The 24,469-nt window shown below is 33.4% G+C and overlaps 1 protein-coding gene across 1 annotated transcript; it reads right to left on the reverse strand.

The window, feature by feature from the left end:
- Positions 1-604: 604 nt before the first annotated feature.
- LOC103575782 (chondroitin sulfate proteoglycan 4) lies at positions 605-23,820 on the reverse strand. Its single transcript, XM_053740667.1, has 10 exons — positions 23,136-23,820; positions 20,130-20,293; positions 16,442-16,673; positions 14,470-14,686; positions 11,980-12,577; positions 9,679-9,924; positions 7,628-7,825; positions 6,840-7,044; positions 3,376-6,614; positions 605-3,030 (listed from the first exon to the last, which is right to left on the reverse strand). The coding sequence occupies exons 1-10, from the start codon at positions 23,200-23,202 to the stop codon at positions 1,012-1,014; spliced, it is 7,185 nt and encodes a 2,394-aa protein (XP_053596642.1). The 5' UTR covers positions 23,203-23,820; the 3' UTR covers positions 605-1,011.
- Between the last annotated feature and the right edge of the window lie 649 nt (positions 23,821-24,469).

The raw sequence follows: 24,469 nt of genomic DNA on the forward strand, positions 1-24,469 counted from the left end.
TCAATTAATTATTAATTAATAAATTTAATAACCAAAATTAATTTTTTAAAAATAGTAATTATCAATATTAATAAGATTATTTAATTAACAAAATTAATTTTCATTCATCATCTTCATCATTATAATTATTATTATTATCATTATGACAGGTATAAAATAAAAATGATAAGCTATATTTAGGCCGAGAATAAATCGTATAATAATTATTTTTTAAAAATACAAATAATCTCAAATAAAAAAATTTGTCAATTAAAAAATCACCTGCTGCGTAATTTTACACTTTACATTTATTTATGGAACTCGTTGGAATGCTTTATTACATTTACCTATTTTTATATATATATGTTTTTTTTTTTTTGGTTTTTAAAAAAATAATTGACAGAAAAAATTTAAAAAAAAATATATTTTTTAACAGACAAATTTTTTTAATGAGAAATATATTGATTTATTTATTTTAATGAAATTATTGGAGATTCTACGGCTTTCGTAGCACCGTCAAATTATCACGAATTTATAAGAATTAAAAATAAATTTTTTTAAAGAATAAAATTTTTCGATATCTCGTTTATTTTTCGAGAAAAATGGATTTTGAAAAAAATACGATTTAAAAAAAAAATAAAAAATTTCATAGATTTTAATATCTTCATTCTTTTGAAAAAAAAAGAGTCCATTTTTGAAAAATTTGCAGCTATTCGAAAAAAAGTCTTATTTTGTGATTCTAAAAAAATTCGCGTTCATTTGACGTTGCCGTAGACTTCCCAAATTATTCCATTTCATATTATTCAATAATATGTTTAATGCAGTGCGATGTATAAAACTTATAGAGGTCTACAAAAACGATTAACGGACGAGAACGCCTAGAGCATTTAGTCGTTCCAGTGAAATTACAGTCTTTTTTTTTTGTTATTTATTTATTTATTTAAAATAATTTTACGTACCCGGGGCAATAGGTTATCCGGGTTCGTGTTGGGACATCTGGGATACATCGGCATGACCCGATGTGGCCGAATGCTAGACCCAGTACTGATTTCTCCTCAGTAAAGGAGCTGTCCTGCGTGTGGTTGTAGGCAGTGGGGGTAGGTCTGACGTATCAAAACTACTCCACTCGTCAGCATCCGCGACACCGTAAGGATACCTCGCAGACATGTCGGCATCTGAGCCAGCAATGCTGTCCAGTGGGTTGAGAGGAATTACCTTGCACTGTGGTAGCGAGGACGTGATAGACGAGTGCATTGACAGAGGCGTGCTCGAGTTAATGTCAATGTGATCGTGTTCATATCGCTTCAAATGCGGTGTAACTGGCATCAAATGATCCGGCGGTCGCGGCAAGGGTATTACGCCCACAGTGGGAGTCGGTTCATTTGTTTTATTCTCTTGATTACCTTTGTACCTTTTGTGCCGACAGCGTATCAAAATAATGGTAAATATTCCGAGCACAAATACACCCAATAGCATTCCCAGTATGAGAATGTAGTCGTGATTAATATTGGGGGCAAGTGCCATTTCGCCTTCATGTCCCACTGGATCCATCGGTCCTCCTAGTGTACTATTAGACACTTCAGGATCCGATTTAATCCTGATCTCTAGCACACCATCTGCTGGTTGATATGTCGCGGCAGTGAGAGTAAAATGGAAGCTATCACGCAACCCTCCAGAGGCACCCCCAGTATTACCATTACTATTGCTATTGCTATTACTAGTTCCAGTATCTGTTGTATGAATTCTACGACAAACTACATAAATAACACCAAGTATGATATCACGATGTGAAAATCTCGATATTTCACGTTCTCTCGTACTGCGTTTGTCACCCGAATTTCTTATAATACGTTTTATTTTACAGTATCGTGATTTACCGGTTATACGGTAAATTGGATTTCCATTAGTCGCTTCAGCTAATGGGGTTGCGTCCATTGATTTCAACGTTATCTGATTTTTATCACCGGCAAACGCGAGCATTGGTCGTATTATCATCAATGGTACAACTTTTATAGTTACTTTAATACCCCATACCTCGTAATCACTTAATCGAGCTGAAAGTATAAAACTGTCGTTAGATGCGGTCATATCTGTTTGCACAAATACAACGCTTTTGGATAGTAAATCAGGATGTTTAAATTTTATCGCGGCGACATCTCGTACGTAGAGAGTGCCGTGTCTTGGTGGACTGGTTATTTCGTAGGTGACGTGCTCATGCCGGGCATTCGTGTCGAGCCTGATATTTTCTTCCGTGACGATCCCCATGTTGAAGCCCTGCTGAAGCGTCACAGGGTTGGCCGTTGAGATGTTTAATTTTATTGGTAGCACATGAACGTTAAATAAAGTGTAGACGGGCGTGAATCGTCCGTCAGAAACCCGGAAATAAAATACTACTGCTTGAGAAGAGCCATTGTGTTCGTAAACAAGTCGGTTTGAATCGACGTCCTGCTGGGTAAATTTAGTGACTTGTCGTACGTTGGAGGAATTCTGCTCAAAGGTAAACAGCAAAAGACGTCCGGCAGTTGGTTCTGATATGACATCGTACACCAGTTCTTCCGGTGGTGTATCTGCATCTGTAGTCAGCAGACTTTCACGGTCTATTGTTTGGGTTTGATTCTGCACAACCGTGATAAATGGGTTCTTTGTTACCAGCTTGAATGGTTGGTCGTTTACCGGTGAGATAATCACGGGAATAGTTGCGTTGCACAGCATTACGTGCCCGGGTGTAAGATAGAGGGAGAAGTTAATATTGTCCTCAGTACTGTCTGAATGATCATGATAGTACGCCACTTTGCCGCCCTCGATTTGAGGCTGAGTAAATGTCGTTATGTTTAAATCAGGAAGCAGCATTACGTGTCCGTAGATCGGCTGATTTGTTAAGCGCGATAACACCGCGGGATTTTCGATACCAGTTTTTGTACGTAAATATTTTATAATCCCGCTGATATTCATCGATACTGAGCCTGTACCTCCTTCTTCAACGTGCACCGGATTTGTTGTGATATAGCGGCCTAAGCCTCCACTTGATACGGAAACGTCTATTTGAAATATCTGAAATAAATAATTATAATAATAATTGATATTTAATTAAATTTAAATTTGATAATTGAAATTCAATGGATCTTAATTGAAAACAAATTATTTAAAATTAAATATCTGTAAATTTATATTCATGTTTGTTAATAACACAAGTCTAATTAAAAATAAATTACCAATTAGGTATTTAATTTGAAATTTAATCATTTAAATTCGAAATTTTTAGCATAATTTAAATAAACAAAAGGCTTTTGTGTCAGACATAATTAAAAACATATTAATTAAGTTTACTTAAAACGTTTTGTTGACGAAATAATTTAAAAGTTAATTACATTGAGTTTTTAATATATAATTTATTACCTGATTCTTGATAATCTCAGCAAATGGTGTTTCCACATCGAAAATAAATGAATCATTGGTCGACAAATCCATAAATTGTTTAGTGTGCTCGTAGGTGACTTTGCTGTAATTTAAATCTTTTTGTGTAAATCTGTCAACTTCTTGCCAAGTCCCCTCATTTGTCTCCATTATTATTTTTCCCAGATGTGGTGGACGCCGCACGATATATTTTATTTCGCGTTGTTTATCAGTACACATTACCAGCAATAGTTTATCCGTAATTGGTTTTCTCGTTAACGGAAAAATATTAAGCCCATCATTTCTGTAAATACTCAATTTAACCGGCATTGTTTCGACAACAATGTCGTACTGCTGTGTTGTGTGTAACCCATCAAACAACACAAAGCTAAAAGATGCATCTGTTCCATTCGTGTGCGTTAATAATACTAACGACTGATCGATTTGCTGCTGTGTAAAATTGTAAATGTCGATGTTTGTTGAATTAACCAGGGAGAAATATAAATTTTTAATAGTCGTAACATTATAAATAATGTCCGCTGGATGCGTATCGTTGTCAAAGGCTGAGAGATTGTTCGGTGTAATAACAGCACTGCCACCTTGCCACAGTTTAATATTTGATTGATTTGACAAAACGGGAAGTTGATCGTTCACCGGCTGTATATTTATCCAAACATCAACAGGTTGACTTGTTTTGTCACCCGCAGTTATTATCACTTGAAAATAATCCGTGTAACTTTCATCCCCATTGTGTTTGTAGTAAATAATACCCGCGTCTAAATGTTTTTGAGAAAACTTTTTCACCTGATTCTGCTTGACTGAATCCATTATCGTTCCATGTTTCGGTTTGTCGATGATACGGTAGTCCGTTAATTTTCCGGTGTAATAAGTTGTGATAACATGAAAATTAGAGGGTTCAATTATTGAATTTTTACCCTCAACGACGGATATATTGCCAGCCTTAATGTAAAGTTTGTCTGGTATAATTATAAAATCAATAACAAGACCTCGCATCCACGTAATTCCATTGGTAACATCTACAACGAAACTGTCCTCAGTTTGATTGGCAACCGACTGTACGTAGTAAACACGACCCTCGTTAATTACACTCTGATCAAAGTGCCTTACGAGATTTGCCTCGTAGTCATCTTTCGCCTCTTCACTGCTACTACCACTGCTGCTGCTGGTGTGCCCGTCACTCGGTGTTTGTATTTCTAAATACCCATTCCTCGGCCACTCACGTATTAAATAAGTTATCTCTGCAGGAGGTATTTTCGGATGGCCGATTTCTAGATTCTTACGGCTAATCAAAACACTCGTTGCCTCTTCAACTAGAATAACACGATTACTCTGAACAATCAGAGGTTCCCAGTATCCTTTGGGATAAACTTTTATTATGATTCTCGTCTCAGCAGACACTTTACCGTTTACCGTAACATTGACACGAAATTCGTCTTTAGTCATCGAGCCGCCTAAATGGCGATAGGAAACAAGCTTTTGCGCAAGTTCCTCACGATCGAATGCACTCGCTTCACGATTATTTTTCAATATCACACCGTGCTTTGATCTGCTCGATATAGCGAACTTAACGTCTTTATCGTTGATGTCGACATTAGTGGCAATATCAAAGTCCTTTGTTGTGAACACAACGGAACCATTGTACTGCACGATCGATGCATTGCTTTCAAGGAACCTTACGTAAGGCGCACTTGCTCGAATTCTTAAACTACCCTGTGTACGTAAATTACCGTCGCTAACTTGATAATCTAAATACCCATTATCATCGCCCTGATGTTTGAATAAAACACGCCGATAATTAATATCCTGCTGAGTAAACTCTTCAAGACGAACTCGGTTTGCGGGATTTGAAGGATCGACCGCTGAATAAACTCCTCCATTAGTGACATTACGAATAGTATAAATCAAGTCTTCAGGACGGGTTCCCAAGTCGCGATCGACGTACGTCAATTCTTTATTTGTTATCACACGTTCGCCATTAATGACAACGTCAAATACCGCATTAACTGAGGATTCCGGTGGATTGTCATTAATCAATGTGACGTCGATGTCAAATGTTCCGACGTACATGAAATCTGTGTCGTCAGTTGACACCGAAAAATACTGAAATGAATCTTTTGTTGTTTCAGAGTCATCGTGGACGTAAAAAACTGATTGACTTGTAAGTTCTTCAGAAGTAAAGGATATTATGTTTGATCTGGATGTTTGATTTGAAATACATTGTATAGACAGGGATCCGTGCTCTGGCAGTCGGGATATATTGTAAAGCAGTCCATTCACTTTATAATCTTTGGGATTTATTCGAGTGATACTCAAAGCTACTTGTGATCCTTCCTTAACATTTAACGTCTCCTTAGTTGATGCAGCTGGGAGCGGGTGAAATGGTAACGCCGACAATGAGGAGGACAACGGGAATGAGGGCTTTGAGCTTGCGCCAATCGAATATTTAATTGAGAGACTTGAAGTCAAGGGTTGACATTGCGGTGCACTCACTTGGAATAAAATTTCATCGTCAATAGACGAATATGCTCTCTTGAATAATCGATACTTGAATTTACCCATATCAATGTCTTCTTGAGTAAATTTATCGCCTTTAACCAAATAACGATCTTCATTATTATTATTATATATAATAATATTACCAAACTTTGGTAATTTTAATACCGTGAATTCTATATTCGACGACAGAGTTATCAATGGATTTGTTTGATATTTTAAATAACCACTCGTTAAATGAATTTCCTTGGCATCGAAGAATTCGAGGGTCACCCGGTTTATTTCCTTCAGCTCCATATCAATAAACGTTATTTTAAAGTCAAAAGTTTGTTGGGTTTTAACGTCTTTTACACTCGCTTGAAATTTGAAAACATCTTGAGCAGGACTTGCGGCATTATGCAGATATCTTATGATCCCCGATTCAATTTCTTTGTTTGTGAAATTATCAACATTTATCCAATAATTTGTCTGGGACTTTAATTTTTGTACGACGCCATACTGCGGAGGCACAACGACGCTGTATAATATTTCAACACTCGTGTCGTCAGAATTCGTTGCGAAGGAAATATTCGCTGGTGTTAAATATGAAAATGACTGATGTACCACCACTAGGCCGGTGTTATGTTTTAATTTTATCTGTAGTGGATAGGCAGATATTCTTAGAAAAGACGGCTTACTCGTCTCCCTTCCGTCAGTCACTTGTAGGCCCAGCATAGCGTTCGATTTAGCTGTAAAATAATTAAATTAAATTATTAAACGTATAATTAACACATCAGTCAATTTAATGAGCTCGTTAATTAATAGCAAAATAATAAGTCATCGATAAATAATCAAAGAGCTTAATAATTGAATCCATTATAGAGTTGATAAATTTATATATATAAATATACGTCATAATAATGTTTGACATAAATCAGATAAAAATAACATTGTTAACGTATAATAAAACTCACTGTTTCCATGGTGAACATAGGAAATGAGTCCGCGAGCCAACTCGCTCTGAGTGAAAGTCTCGATGGGACCGGCCGATGATTGATTGACTTTTTCAACGTGACCAGCATCAATGTCAGTACGTAACACCGTGTAAACGAGGATATCTGGTGGTGTGTCGGGATCCACTGTCCATACCAACTCTTTGTTCAATGTTTTTCGCGTTCCCTAGGCACAGTAATAACCATATTCAATATATACATATATAAACATATATGTCTTTGTGTATATAGACGATATGTCTATCCATAAATTGTCATATTGATTAATTTCAAACATACAATTTACGTGACCGCCGTGCGGTTCAAGTAATTTAGTTAATTTGTCAAACGGCAATGGTTGGTACAGAATACGTTTAAACGCATGGTTAAAGCGGTTTTAACGTTCTTTAGCTCCCGTTATTCCAATTATAAACACGATATGTGCTGGGTTTTAATTCATGGCCCAAGTATAATGCCATTTTACGACTTACTTAACCCTTACCAACTTACACTAAATAAACATTTATTAACTTATTATACGCTTCATTATATAAACTTTATTTTTATTTTTTTTTACTCTAATTGAAATTTTTTTTGCTATTAATTCCTTTGAGGTTGAGTCGTGCGGAAAAAATGCGAATGACGAAGAGTTAATCGTAAGCCACGTGGAAAATAACTAAGAGCTTTTTTGTTTTCATATATATATATATATATGGTACGTAAATTTTATTTGAACTTCTGAAAGTAATATTTTTGACTCGTTTACTTACTTGAGCAAGTCTGAGGACCTTGGTGGTCGGTATTTCAAGAAGCGGCGGGTCGTTCACCGGTGTTACATTGACACTAAGGGGGAACCTCAGACGGCTCTGAAGATATCCAGGAAGCGTAAAGCCAATTCCAGCCGTCAGCTTCAACTCCAATATCATGGAATCCTCCGGGCTTTCGTTACCGTCATGTACGTACTGGATCTGTGATTCAATTTGTAATCTCTTTCAACGTTACTTCAAAAAATAAATGAGTATTGAGAGTAAAAAAGTAAAAAATAATTATCAATAAAAAGCGGTAAATTTCGAGTTAAATGAAGACACAAAAAGAAGAGATAAAATATAATGATAATAAACATTCAAGTTTTATCAACTCCTCCAATCATGAGCCACTTAAAACAAAGTCGTGGTTCATTAAAAATCCGACAATTAGCATATATACCAGCACCTCTTTCTCCTCTACCGCAAGGGTTGTCAGACTCAATTATATTATAAAAAGTAGTCCACTAGGAAAAATAAACTTGTGGGAAGGGAAATTAATTCAAAAGTAGACGGCACAAAGTTGCCAGCAAGATAAGTCCCGTGAATGTGTAGGTAACATACGCTACTTGGCTAAATTAATTTTATAAAGAAATATTCATATATATATACTTGATAATAGTAGTGGGAATATAATAAATGGTAAAGAAAGGAAAGATTAAATGTACGTTTTTTCTTGTATGTATATTTGGTACATAAATATATATATATATATATATATATATATATATATATATCCATGTAGAGAATATATGGATGATATATATAGAAACGCTTAGTCGTTGGGGAAGACGCAAAAGTATATAAAACCGTCGACGAACGCGGGTGTGCTCTTCTACTTGAGCAGCCACCCATTTTCTCTCTCCCCAATGCTTCTAAAGTTAGTCCTCCTCACGTCCTATCTATAGACCATCCTCTGAGACTATTAGAAGACGAACACGTGATTGCTCAGCCAACGCTTACAAACCCATCGCTTCACTTTCTTCGACTGATCCACAAGATTAGCCGAGAGACTGTCAAACTCCAGTCTGGATATACCACTTTAATTTTTTTACTCCTCGTTTCTTATTCCACTTATTTTTTTCCTCAAACTTTATTCCGCAGTTTTTATTCACTTGACATTGCTAGCGATACTTTTATCGATAAATTTATACTTTCTCGATTTCCGAAAAATTTATCAACAATAAGAAAAAAAAAACAGGCATGGAATAAAATCGAAAAGTATGAAGGTACAAATATTAGTTAACTTTGGGCAATGTAAAAGTGTCGAGTCAATCGATGACTCGCGAAAGTTCTTGCGGACAGTCGAACGATATCGGCAATGTTATTCAAAGTTTGTTCGGGTTTGTGACAATACTCGAGGTGATGCTGCAGCCATTCCATACTTATATACATATATATATATATATATATATATATATATATATATATATATATATATATATATATATATATATATATATATATATATATATATATATATATATATATATATATATATATATATATATATATATATATATATATATATATATATATATATATATATATATAAGTATTGAAACTAGTCAAGAGAAGAGATGAGAGTATATACGCTCGCGAAATGCAACTTTAGTTTTCACGTAAAGTTTAAAGAGCCAACCGCGAAACCAGTGACCGGGTGAAATTGGAAACTTTGCATATCTACCATCAATATACATCTATATCTATGCATAGAATATACATCAGTATGCATATTATGCATATATACATATATATAGAGTAAGTTATTATTTTTAAGAAGATGACTTTATAAAAGATCGGAAGACATATTTACACTGCAGTATAAATTATTTGCCGACAAATATATAAATAACGTTTGATGTCGGAAAACATCAGCAAACAAATGAAAAGTTTAATTCAAATAAATGTCCTTTTTAACAAGGCCGTGGTAAAGTAAATGACAAAAAATGTACTTGGTGGGTTTTAAAAAGATTTACGGGCGTGATTTGTCGCCAATTAAATGTTGAGATGCATACCTTGTTTCTGTAAACGTCGTGTAACGTGAATGAACGAACGGACGTTGTGGTTGAATCTTGGGTCAGCCTACCGTGTTCTGGCGGTATGGCCAGGCTGAAAATTATCCCGTCCTCGTTTACGCCGTACTTGGCAATGTCCAGTACCATTGCAATAGTGTTCCTCGTAACAAATGCATGCTCGCCTTCTGCTACCACAATGCTCTTCACCGCTACGATCTCCAGATCCAGAGCTAAACTCCCGTTCTCCTGCAATGAACAACACCGTTATTGTGCTAATTACCTGCAATGATAATCCCAGACCGAGGTATTTATAAATTTTATCGTCTGTTGGCAATAATTATCTACTTGTTGTCTAGTCTTGCTGCAACATTGTGGGCTTGATGTTTGTTGTTTGTTGTTAGAGTCTATTGTTATTATATAGACTGTTATTGTCTGTAAGTTAAATGTATGTATACAGATATATATAAACTCGGTGAGTAGTTCTTGGCAACTCGAATTATTTTGTACAAGAAAAGATCAAAGTTGTTAAACTAACCCGCTTGAAAGAACCCTGTGCGTTGTTGATACTCCGGGGAATCGTATAAAATGGCTTGATTTCCTGCGAGACGAGCATCGTACATCGCGGAGCTTACAAAGAAACGATTTCTGTCTCCGACGGGAGTTATTCCAATCTATCCAATAGACTTTTCAATGCTCGATACGGTTACTCATATATATATACATAACTTGATATTGATATTCTTGTACGATGAACAATACAATATACTAGTACACTCAATAAATTTTCCCATTGTCGTAATGTTCTTTGCTATTTTATCGATTTATAGATATTTATATCTATATTTATATATATAATAAACTACGGAGCTCAAATCATGTTTTTGTTGATATATTTTTATCGTATCGCTGTTAGATAAATATCGGATATCATACAAACGTCAATTGTTTTAACTTTATATACTTAATTATAACTCAATTACTATTTTTTAAATATATATATATATATATATATATATATATATATATATATATATATATATATATATATATATATATATATATATATATATCAAAAGTTTTGGAATGAATTACATTTATCTGATATTTGTTTGCGCTGTAAATGCGAATTTCGTTCGTTTATTTAAATATTTGTTTTTTTTTTTTTTTTGTTTTTTATTAAAAAATAATTTAATAGACTGAATTGATACTAATATAAAAAAAATAAAATATTTAAATGAACGAAATTGGGAGAACAAATTAAACAAAAATATTGTAGATTTCGATTGAGGGGAAAAATATTTTTGTGTAAAATTTTTTTTTAGAGATGGGTAAATATATTGATGAAGATCTAATAAAAATGCATGAAATAGTATAAAATAAATATGAAAAAAAGGGGTTATTGAATGACGTGAATGATATTATTATCGATGTAAAATAACGATAATAATAATAATAATGGTAAAAATAAAAAATTGAAAAGCAGAATATTAAAAAAGTTTTTAAAATATAAAAAAGAAGATTAAACAGAATCATAACTCATGCGTATGAATTATTGTTTGAAATTTATTGACAAAAAAGATAAGTTTTTTTTATGCAGCTGAATGGTCATTAGTTTAAAAATGTCAATAGGACAGGTTGGGTTTTTTAATACAGTCTGTCAAAGTTATCAGACTGTGACCGAAAAAGTGAACTTTTAATTAAGTTGAATAATAATCAGGTAGTACGGGTTAAAAGGTCAATTAGTTAATTTTTCTAAACAGAGTATCGGATTACACAAATCATTCGATAAACTAGAGTTACAAACTCGTTAGCTCTTGAATAGCGGGTTCCGCAAATCAGCACTCTCGTTCGACGACAACCGCAAACCGCGTGCCGAGTAAACAGGATGCCTATTGTGAAATACACCCATTTCAAACACTATTCACGGGAAAATTATCCCTAAGCCCGAGTATCATCACTAATTAGTATCACATCCAATTTCGATCATCGTGTATCTCTCTATCTGTGTACATACACCAAAGCAATATGTACTTTCCTAATATACCTACACGCAGGCTTTACTACCTGTCTATTAACCAACGTATCAACTAACTTACCATCAGCATCAGTCTTCAATTATTTGAAATTTGCATCATCGCATTATTATTATCTCTAATAGATCTCAAACATTAAACTAAATTACAATAACTTAAAAATGAACGTCACGTTCTGCTCATCTCAGTGTCTTATTGTCTTCAATAGTCAAACAGTTAGCAAAGTTACAGGTGCAATAATAATTAAATAAATGACAAGCTAACTCACCGTAGTGCTCTCGGCGTAATTAGACGTGACGCAATGGGGTTGATCACAGGTACACTCAAACGAGTCGACTCCGACTTGTGAACAGGTTGCTGAGGGTATGCACGGGCGCTTTTCGGTGCACGGGTAAGACCAAATGCATCCGGCGACAATGCCTTGACTTATTTTGACGTCAGGCAAACCGATTTCCGACGAATCCAGAAGCATGTTTCTGAGACAACCCTTGTAACTGCGATCGCCTGATTTGATCCCTCTACCAATCGCCCGTGCCTGTTTATTGAGCTCTGTGCCAGCGATATACAACGTTTCGGCCAAGTCCAAGTATCGATTTCCGCCGGATGGTAAATTCAGCTGTTCGGCAGGCTTCTCGTCGATGCTGATACCAATTATTGTTGGACTAAAATCTATTATTACTTTATGCCATTTTCCATCTTTCACAGCCGTTGAGTGAATCAGTTCAGTAGCACCGTTGCCTTTGTTCATTAACAGTCGCACTTTACCCTCATGCAATTCAATGCCCAAATAATCAGCGTGAGATGCTTGTCCTGCGTTGTACAGCAGTAGTCCCATCTCTGAGGTCGTTTTCAACTCGAATTCCCATCTGCAATGCGGTGACACGATGTTCACAATGGAATACTCCAATATCATATCACTGTTGCTTACTACTATATATATCATTGCTTGTCATATGACAACTAATTTAATGTTAAATGGATGTATAATATATATATTATGTATATAGAAATACGTGAAAAAATATTAATCCCTAGTTTGATATGTTTGCTATTTGCAAATTAATTACTTGGCTATAGAATTTTTATCAACAGATAATAGAGAAATCAATTAATCCGTTTCCAATTAATTATTGATATAGGGTTTTCATTCAATGCATTTTCCTTTGAACATTGAAATGCTAATGGAAGGAATCAGAGCTGATGATAAATATTTTTGTTTATTTTAAAATAACCCAAAGTTGAAAAAAATTTTAAATTAATTTGAATTTAATATTCTGTAAAATATTTTCCAATAATTTTCAAAAAAAAATTTTATGAACAGCATGTGATTAATTTTTTAATTATTTCAATGTAACATTTTTACTCTCTATTGTATATATTTTTCGTGAATAATAAGTATAAACGTTTTTGATTTTCATGAAAAATACCTTCCTCTATATTTGCTGGAAAATTAAATTCCTCTGATAATTTCCATCGTTTGTAAAGTAATACAGCATAAAAATACGTCATGTAAAAAATTTAGTACAAAGTTCATAAAAAAAGAGGCTCATTCGAGTGTAAATGATAAAATTCAAAAATAAAATACTAATAAAATTAAAGGAGTAGTTTTACGTGCATATGAATGCAGTTTTATTACCCTATATCAATTTTAATATTATTTGAAATGTAATTCAAGCTCGTTATAAGAGATAATCTGTCGGTCTTATTTCAACGGCAGATATCTACTTTTATTTGGTTCCATAAATGAGATATACAAGGGCCTCATAACGAGGTTGTGCTGTGCATGACAAAAGTTCTAGATGTCAAGAATATAAAAATAAAGAAAAATATATTTATAAACATGATAATACTATAATGCAATGATAATAATAATAATAATTTTATTTATATCAAGATCAGTCTTATATATTTTTTTGAATAAAGGAAATAGTGCACTGTAAAAAATTTTTTTGACTCAGTGTAGTGTAAATGTCTCGGTGTAAAAATTTTGCTGTGAAAATTGATGATGAGAACATTTATTTTCAAAATACTATTCAATATATAAATATAATTAATGTAGTTATTGATATAGTTAAAAATATTCAATGATCGTTTGCTGCTCATTAATCAAAATTACAACAAGTAACATGGAATGGTGTAAAAAAAGTTGATTACACCGCGTTACAATTACACGGATGGAAAATTTCCCACAAATTTTACTATGGGTGAATTGTAATACCGGACCATAAGAAAACTGGTACAAAATTTACAAGCGTCCCATAGTAAACGGTAGGCGCAGACGACACGATTGGGACCTATGCGCATACGTTTACTATGGGACACTTGTAACTTTTGTACCAGTGTTCTTATGGTCCGGGGTTACAATTCACCCATAGTAAAATTTAATTGGGATTTTTCACAGTGCACGGATGGAAAATTTCCATTGTTATTTCACACTACACTGCCGTGTAAAGTTTTCCGGGTCCATTTTTATACAAAAATTTTTTACAGTGATCTACTTTATTAACATCAAATTATTACAACTTTTGACATCTTTGAATTTATTATTTTCATTTAGAAACTGGGTTTGAAGATGTTTATATTAATTGACGAAGTGTTACCTATATCGCAATAATTAGATGTCAATAAAGTAGACCAGTAAAGCTGTATTTCCTTTATTCAGAAAAAAAAAATAAAAAGGCAGACATTAACTGTGAGATTTATATTTCATCTTTTTAGTGTCAAGTGTAAATGGATATTTAAAAATAAAAATATTTACCTCGAGCCGGTGCGCGATATTGGCCGCGAAATCGATAGAAATGCACCCTCTTCAAGAAAACTTATTTCCGTTTTTTTTGTTGCGTCAAATACCTTTGAACAGCCCCACGTAACTGCGCTAGCTTCAGATTTTCCTTGTCGTGACTTTGTATATTCTATTACATTTGCTCCATTGTAAATAATATCCGCCATACATCCGCGCATATATTCCGTGTGACCTATACATATTTATTTATCGTTAGAATAAAAAGGGTATTGCAAATTTTCAGCGAAACATAAAAAAGGTTTATCACCATAAGTATAAACATTATTGTGTACATAAAAAAATGTCGAAAGATTTCAGCGGGAAGAAAGTTTCAGGGAAAACGAATTTATTTATTTATTAAATCTACGGAATAACTTTTTTCCGATAACATTAGCGATAGAGTGAAATGTTTATTTCACAGCTTATAAGATGAGATATTCTGGAATGAAAATATTTAAATAAAGGGTAAAAAGATAAAGGTTACTCATGAATTTTATCCGATCTCTCATTGAAATAAATAATAACTTTCCATTAGTTGATGAATTGAAGGCGAAAAAAAACAAGAAAGAAGTGATAAAAAATTTGATAGCGATGCAATGCAAACAATTTATGTTACAACAAAGCGCGAATATATGAAAAAAAAAAAAAAGTTTAGCGGTTGATTCACGTAGACACAGATAGTTGGTTGTATAGTATGCACCACGGAAAAGATAGCATGTTTCATCCAAAACTTTCTTAAATATTTATTTATGCAAATTAGAAAGTACATGCCAGAGAGGGTGGGTATACGTTTTAAAGTATGCAAGTCGTCTGATAAAACATCCAACAGTGGTTTATCATTACTCGAAACAGGGAAAAATTGTAAATATTATACAAATCGAGTTATTTACTTTTTAACTTATTTTTATAAATTATTTACATTTCATATTTTTGTTTCAACGAAACTGACAACAAAATCGTATATGGAATGAAGGCATTTTTTTTGCTAAATTTTTTAATTAACGTTTTTTGTTACATGCTGGTTTAACTTTATCCCGATCGTTTTTAAATTTTAATGAGTTTTATATAAATTCTGAAGTATAATTTAAAAAAAAAAATATGAAAATTTCCATCATTAAAACCGAAGATTTAAATTAGAGACAAATATGGGCTTTAAATAAACTAAAATTTTTTATTAATTTCCGTAAATAAAAATTGCAGAGATAAAATAAATTTCCAAAGGGAGTAAAAAAAATTTAATTAAAAAATATGTGTGCAATAAAAGTACGTGGTGTGTTTAATTTACATAGAGCTCGGGTTATTGACAATTTTTAGTTCTTTGTTCAGAGGTAAATTTTTCGAAAAGAAAACTAAAGAATTATCGTATATAGCTTCTCTGGATAAATTTTGTCTATACAACGCGCAAGGAACAAATGAATTGTCATGAATATGTAAATTGAATTTCACCGGTTAGCCTCGGGAATATTGTTCCAGGAAAGTCGCTGTTTGCGCTGATCGTATTCAATTTGGTGACCTAGGTTGTTTGAAAGAGAATTAGACGACGAAAGCGAGAAACACCTTCTTCTTTTTTTTTTATTATTATCATTTTTTGCTTTTGTCTTATCTACCAAGATTACTTCTTCTATTGTTGGCTTAAGCTAAAACTATGTGGCCTTCATTCCCATATACATTCATAAATTAAAAAGAAGAGTGGAAAAGTATTAAAAAAAGAGGGAAAAGCAAGAAGGAATTTAAAAACCCTCGGCATACATATTACAAAATATATATGAATATACTTTAATAGATGTGCTTTAAAGAGACTAAAGTAGTATTTACGCGATTAAAAACCGTGAAAGAAACTCTCTAAGAAGAAAATAAAGCATACACAATTCATAAGTATAATCTTGCTGACTCTCAAGTATGTTTATTATAGAGGAATAAGATATATAAGTAAGAGTTATATGCTCACCTAGAAATAGCTCGTGAAATTCGCCTTGTCCTCCGATAAAAACCCCATACATTATGTTTAAAACAAAAAATTTTCCAGGCAATAGTGTTCTCGTGATATGAATACCATCAATTTGTAAGGTCATATTTGCCTCCTGGCGTATTAAATGGATTTCGTGCCAACTGAGGTCGTTGAGTGTTAAGCCGCGTGGACTGGCAATTTCACTCTCGCCAGCCCCCAAATTAATATGTACCTAAGAGAAACATTTAAGTAACAGCGAAAGATAAAGCTTAAGAAAATTGTTGCCACTTTTAGAGAGCATAAAATCTACATTTATAATAGAGTTTGCTGGCTACTGTTACGGGTCTTGGTATTGCTGCTGGTGGTCCGCGCGTATATCAAAATGTGTTGAGACCTGCAGGGCGCCTCGTCTGGGAAAGCTGAAAAGTGCGGTGCCTTGCAGAAGACCTTATTTTCCGAGCTTAAATCTCTAGCTCTACTCGGAAATTCGCTCGAATAGTTATGCAGATTTAACATAAACGGTGGAGAAACTTCAGCAGGAGGCAACCAGGCAGCCTCCTATACTTTACACAGCCAAGTTACCGTTGCCAAATCCTTTCCCACCAGGAATAAAGGTTAATACAAACGTTACTTCGGCGATACGGGTGAAGCAACAGAAATATAACCTTGTATGTGTGTATGAGGGCAAGAGGTTATATATAACCTAGGTAATTTCCGCTAAATATTTGCTCTCTGCGTCCATGTTGAGGTTAATTCACGTGAACAAATTCACAAATTGCGGCTTAACCATCATTAATTAATTTTATGCTGACCCATTTAATAATCAATTTTGTTAAGAAGTTATTGTTTATCATTAACTTCACGTTTTTTGATAAAAATGTTGACCGAGGGAGAACTGGATTTGGAAGAGTTATTCAATAACTTGGTGGAATTTAGCTGAAGATGAAACTATTGATTGACCCCGAGAAAGCAACCTTTGATGTACCAGGTATCACAGAGAATTTTAATTCTTTCCTCATTTACAGCTAAAGTTTGGTGTAAAAATATTTATCGAAAACTGTGCGACGGCTAAAAAGAATATAATTTAGGTAATAAATTAGCCGATAAGTTTTCAATGTTTCTCGACACTTTCTGGCTCCTGGTGAAGATAATGATCAGCTTGGAATCTGAGTGAAGAGTAAAGCTTGAGAAAAATCCATTTTTAATCCGCGATATCCGGACAAAAATTAACCGATCGAACGATAAAGAACAGTCTGTCATTGTAAGAATTGACAACTTTTTGATGTTAATGAGAAATGCTTTAATCGGTAAATTAATTTTGTGAATATCTGAGGAAAATTTTTCATCACAGATGTACGTCAACTCTAAGAGCTCTCGACAAAGGTAACAATAGACTTTACAGACCTTAAACATTGGCAACTATTGAAGAAAGAAATTGAAGAATTTAATTGAATTCAATTATGTCGTTTCTCGAGAACTTGAAATTTTCCAAGAGAAAAGTTTAAAATAATTTTTATAATGAAGTCATAAAATTTAACATAAAGACAACGTTTATATACTCGTGTAAAAACCCAGTTATATCATATCTCTTTTCACAAACATTTATATATAATTATATAAGAAAAACAGGTTCGCGAATAAAAAATAAAATTACAGTACGACAGTTTTTTTTATTTAAATTTGATTTTTCTTAAAAAAATTAAACGGTGACAGATCGAGTTAAGCCAACTGAAAAAATTTAATCGTAGAATGCAAATTTAAGAAAAATAATATCCCAAGTTTTATTATTAAAAAAAACATTATTTGTCATTTCATTACGACAAACAAAAATAAAAAAAAAAAAAAACCGAGTAAAATAGATATTATACGAAATTCATAATAAATGTGATATCTGTTACGACTCTAACGCCTCAAGCGAAGCAGTTTGGATTTCTCTCACGATATAGTAATAACTGTTATTATTATTATCGATAAAGTTATATAAAGTATATTTGATAAAAATTCTTGGAGGTAGATTGTCCAGTAATGGATGAACAGACTGGTTCATTGAATGCGTTTTTACGGGATATACTAGTAGTGTGGCGGCAAAGAAAATCGCTTGGAATCGATTTGATCTGGCATATAGCATCGAATTGCGATGACCTGGCTGCCCAACTGGAAATGCCAGTTTTTTAGTACTTAGATCAGTAGTTCTCTCTGAAATTCAGTAAATACACTAGTGGGTGGCTGTATAGAGTACACCCCAGAATATACGTACGTATTTATATATCTGTATACGAGACGATGGGATAGAGACGGAGTGGGTGTGTGTAAAAACGTCCAAACACAAACACCCAGAAATATCAGCGCAGTTTTATACAATCACGAAAATTTATGGCGAGGATGTTAAAGCATACATTGTCGGTTATAAGAAAATCCAAAAGGGTCGGGTTTATATATACTTATATACGAATACATAGAGGGCAAATGTTCCTTAGAGTTGGCAAAGACTCAGCAGCCGTGTCATTACGCGAGATCTCGGGTTCGAGTAGGAGCTAGCTTGATTAATTATCCGAGTAGAGGGGAAGATCTTCGTCGAGGGATTACGTCAATTTGCAACGTGATATTCGTTTTAGAACCGCGCCGGCTTGACCCCGTGCCAAGTCAGATCGTTAAGAGTTAATTATCACGTACCGAGAAATTCGCCGGCTTCACCCCCAAGCTCACTCGTGAATATCCTTTGATATCGACTTTCCTTCAGCTTAAAGGATCTCCCTAACGCCATAGTAACCCGAGATGCCCTGGTCCCAATGAAAAGGAGAACAAAACTATGGGAAAAAAGAGGAGTAAAAAAGCAGAGCTAAAAAATGTACAAAAAATAACGATCGAATGTCTATTTAGACAAACATTTTTAGTTATCGCTGATCCAATTGGATTCCATCAATTACCAGCAGAGTTAGTTTATGGCCATTTATTTAGCGCCTTTGTGTTCGTTCATTCTCCGTGTTTCCTCTTCTACTTGTTTTTAATTCTTTTCATTTTATTCTACTGTAGTAAACCCCCCAATGGTATTGGATATCGTGTCTACCTATATATCTGCAGACATATATATGTGTACGTATGTATGTATACAGAATCGAGAGAGCTATGCACCAGTGGCGAGTTTCAACGTCGACCAAATATCGATTACTATGGACCAACGGCTAATTCCCGACCTCTTGAATTTACGTTTTAGCTAACTTGCTTATCGTGCTATTTTCCCGGGAATCTATATATCCGTAACGATGTTTGTAATTACTAAATATTTGTCTGAAATGTTGGCAAAGTAAATAAGAGTAAACTAAATTTAATGTATATATTATAACTTATTATATTATTTTGCTCTGCAGTGATATTTGAACCATGATCGAAATGTTATCGCGAATACGGACATTAAAAACGTCTATCTCCCTTGGCACCTCGTTTGAGGATTTCTTTTTGCTTTTTTCTCTGTTTTTTGTTCTTCTTTTTTGTTCAGTCTTTCTTTTTTTTATCGTAATAAAAAGACTAGTGATGTGGGAAGCCTCGTCTAAAATCGAGGCCGAATCCCTGCGGCACTCGAACTAGTTGTAGTAGTGGGTATAGTTGTACTACTTCTACTAGTACTAGTTGAGTAGTAGAGTAGTAGACAATAGGATGTGAAAAAGAGTGAAAAAGACTGCACACAAACCTTTAGTCTTGCAGCTTCGAGCTTGATCAAACAGTAGTCCGTTTTTCCAGCTGCCAATAATAAGATTGCATCAGATAGATGTGTTCGGAAACGAAAACTTATGTTAGTACTGCCTTTGGCTTCTTGTACCGGAAAGTGAATGTAGCTCGAACCATAAAATGATACTGCAATCAAATAAAAAAAACTTTAATAAAAAGTTACGTGAGAAATAGATTTTTTACGCGGATTAACTGTTAATCTTGCTTGTAGGATTCATGTTTCAAAAATCATATTATCACTTTGTTCCTTTTTTTCAATTTTTTGTTTTTTGTTGCGCGATCGTAAAATAATGGACTGTGCGATCCATGTATGTGTATGAACATAAAACTCTCGTGTATTCAATTACTCGGGGAAAAACAAAAATATTTATTTTACGAGTTTCCACCATTGACGATGACTATTATCCGAGTAATTCAATATCAATTTTGTTCATCCGAGTGAAACTAACAGCAAACATCAACTGCGACACAGTAAAAATGTGAAAAGTGATAAAAAAATATATAAACGCGCGGGTAATATTCAAATGTGTAATACGTCATGATGATTTGAAATGTGGTTTATATTTAAAAGGCGTGAAACGAACATGAGAGAATAATTAATTGAGATTGAAAGCTATATCATGTATCTTCTTATTGTGTATATTTGTGTGTATACAAAAAGCCCCAGTCAGGGTGTATGTACGGTGTTGAAACTGAAATACAAACGGTCGTTCTATATATTCATCGATAAATAAACTACCGCGAAACTCGAATGAGACAATCTAACAGTTGAAACACGAACTCAATAAATACATATAGACATATATATATGTTACGTTGTATGATAGCAGTAAATGAAGAGACTACATGAATGAAACTTTTATGTTTTCATCCAATACATGGTTTAAAATTGAATTTAACATTGGGTTGAAAGGTACATTCCACAAATATCCATTTGTTTGTTCACATAGCAAACTCCCGTCTGTTTGAAGCTTTAAGCTTTTGAGCTTAGTGATGGTACTTTGCTTGGTTGCTTCTGTTATCCTAACAACAAGCTTCGACGCGGTGCACCGATATATTTATATATATCTCCCGGTAAAGCTCAACCTAATATCATTACTTTCTACAAAGATTTTCATAAGGAAAATTCTTTCAAGCCAGAAAATACAAGCAACAAAGTCCTATTAATTTCTTACCTCGTGTTCCCGAACAGAAATTCCGATTCGAGTCGCTCACGGTTTTTTCCCTCCTTGGCTGTTTTTTTATCGACAGAATAAATTTAGTTTATATTTTCACTCTAGCGTTTTCTGCTTAATGATACTTTTTTTAACACTGTTTTCATTATAATTTTTTTCCCGCTCTATTTTTAAAGCTAACAAAACTTGAACTACTTACAGCAAAAGCTATAAATCAATCTCGCTTTAATTTACTTTTTTATTATTTATTGTTATTATCCTTTTTTTATGGATTTCATTTTTTTAATACAAAACTCTATTTACTTTAGCAATAAAGCAACATAATAAAAGCTAATACTTCTTATAAATATTCAAGTATTTATTGCTCTAATTTTCATGCATTATTATTATTTTATAAATTTATTTATGCTAACTTTTTTATATTAAAATACTTTTTTTTTAATTTTACACTTCCGACTTTTAATATTGACCGAATTTTGGAAATAAAAATTTAAATTTCGATAAAATCTCAAATTTTTAATAAAAAAATTTTCATGATATTATGGGGATGGTTCCCATACCATTATGGGAATAGTTCCCATAATGCATAAGAACACTTCCCATAATTTTTTTTCCGTAATTACACGGAGAGAAAATTATGGTAACAGTTACAATATATTATGGGAATGGTCCCCATACTGCATGGTAACGGGTTTTTTTTCAAATGTTGATTATAGGAACGGCACCCATATATATTATGGTAATCATTCCTATAATTATGGGTATAATTCCCATATGGTATCGGAATAGTTCCTATGGAATTATGGTAATGGTTACTATAATATTATGGTAATCGTTACCATAATACTATGGGAATAGTTACCATGATATTATGGGAATGGTTGCCATAATATTATAAGAACCGTTACAATGTGGTTATAGGATTGGTTCCTATTTGCTTATGGGAACTATTTCTATGAGTATGGTAATCATTACCATGATTCTTTCACATGCGATATGGGAACTGTTACCATAATGATAGGAATTGTTCCCATACTTATGGAAACTTTTCTCAGAAAGTATGGGTCTATATCCCATAATCCCAAGTAATCATTACCATAACACTGTGGGATGATATTTCATAAACGTACTAGGAACAGTTACCATAATTTTCTCTCCGTTTACAGAAGCGAATAATGATAATAATTATTATTATAAATAAAAAAAAAAAAAAAAAAAAAAAAAAAAAAAAGTATTGTATTACTGCAAAACAGAGTTTAACATCCTATTCACCACAAATAATTATTTGAAGAATAAAAAGTATATTATTCAAACAATGCGAAGCAGTGTATAATTATAATAAATAAATAGTGTTAGTGTGTAATCCGTTATATTATTAAAATTCACAAATTGTAAAGATGTTTTTTATACAGCAAATATTTTTTTTACTCCCTGACTCTATAATTGGCTGCTGCCTCTGGGATTTTTATAATAAATTGAATAAATAAGATAAGCAAATAAAAAAGTCTGTGAAGAAAAATGAAGAAAATATTTTCGAATCGTCAGTATTATTAATGCTTGCGCTTCAATTGCATCATAAATTCCTTTCTATGAAAAAAGGAAGGAAAAAAGTTATGCATAAATTTATGAGTAAAGCATATTTATTATTTACAATCTCTCGTCACGTTTCGTCGAATAGAAGTGTAGCAGTGTAATGTATGGAAGAGTATCAACGGGACATAAGCAAGCAAAGTCGAAAAGACAGTACAGGGTACATATCTACAGTGGCGTCCATTCATCCATCCATACGTTACCTTTTTCATCTGTCTGGCAGAAGCCCAAGAAGATGGCTGCTGCAGCCAACAACATCAACAGTTCCATGTCGACAAAGTTTAGGCTTTTCCCTCCGGTGTCTCGGTTCGTTTCTTTCTTCTACTTTTTCTTATTAATCCTCCGACTCTCCCTATCTCTGTCTCTCTCTCTATATATATATATAGATATTCCTTCAAAATTTTTTATATATTTTCATAAAAAAAACCTTGAGATTTTTTGTTATCCCAAGTTGCAAGCTCTTTTATTATCTCTTGTTTCCCTCTTCTTTTCTTAGCGCGTGTATGGAAGTTAAGTACAGAAGAGTATAGTCTAGTCTAGTCTGGGTGATTTGAGATACTGGGCTGGCTTGGCTGGTCCGCCATACAATATTCTTTTGCGTTACTGTTCAGTGTTGTTGAGGATAAACGGGGCTAACCAAAGTGAAGGAAAACCTAAAGCGGAATCGATCTCCAGGTTATACCAGCTCAGCGGCGTTATTTATGCGAGGCCATAAGTTACGTACTTTCGTGGCGTCATGTTTTTCGCGGCTTTTCCTTCTTTCCCGTGGCGGCTTTTACTCTGCTCCTTTCCTACACTGTGCTATATATCTCCACGGTAGTTTCTTCACCCTTTACTCTCTGCTGGTATAAATCTATATTCGTTTTTACTTTACTCCGTTTTTATACCTTTTTTTTTTTTTTTTTTTACCTCTTATACTTCTTATATACTTTTCTTATTCCTCTTTGCTTCTTTATACTTCTTTGGCTTTCACAGTATATAGCTTCGAGAATACCAATAGCGCGTTTCAAGTTAAACGGCTGAATCGCGTGAACGCTTGGCCGATTTCCTCGGAAAATCACAACGAAACTCCCTTATACGTCATTTTATTTTATATAAATCACATTATTGGTATTATAATTTGTTATCGTTTCTCAATTATAATCTACCTTTTATATTATAGTATTTACATTATGTATATAAAGATTTGATTGTTTAAGTTAATTGAACAATTTGATTTTGAATAAATTAATTATATAAATCGACTGGGTATATTTGATTAATTTCGCAGTTAGTTAATTTTGTCTCTTATCACTGAATTATTTGACGTCGTCGATCTGTGCCAGTTTCTGTGAAATAAAAGAAAATTAACAGAATTTTATTTTATTCCCTTTTATTTTATATTTTATATTTTATTTCTACTCTTCATTATTTCAGTCTTTTTTTCGTCTGCTTTGTCATCGAATTTTTTTTTAACGTAATTACCGAGAGCCAGTATTTAGTTTGAATTTTAATTTTAGCTCGGATTTTTTTTTTTTTTTTTTCAAGTCTCGATAAA

Source organism: Microplitis demolitor, chromosome 7 (assembly GCF_026212275.2).
Source record: "Microplitis demolitor isolate Queensland-Clemson2020A chromosome 7, iyMicDemo2.1a, whole genome shotgun sequence".
In the NCBI taxonomy this organism is placed as follows: domain Eukaryota; kingdom Metazoa; phylum Arthropoda; class Insecta; order Hymenoptera; family Braconidae; genus Microplitis; species Microplitis demolitor.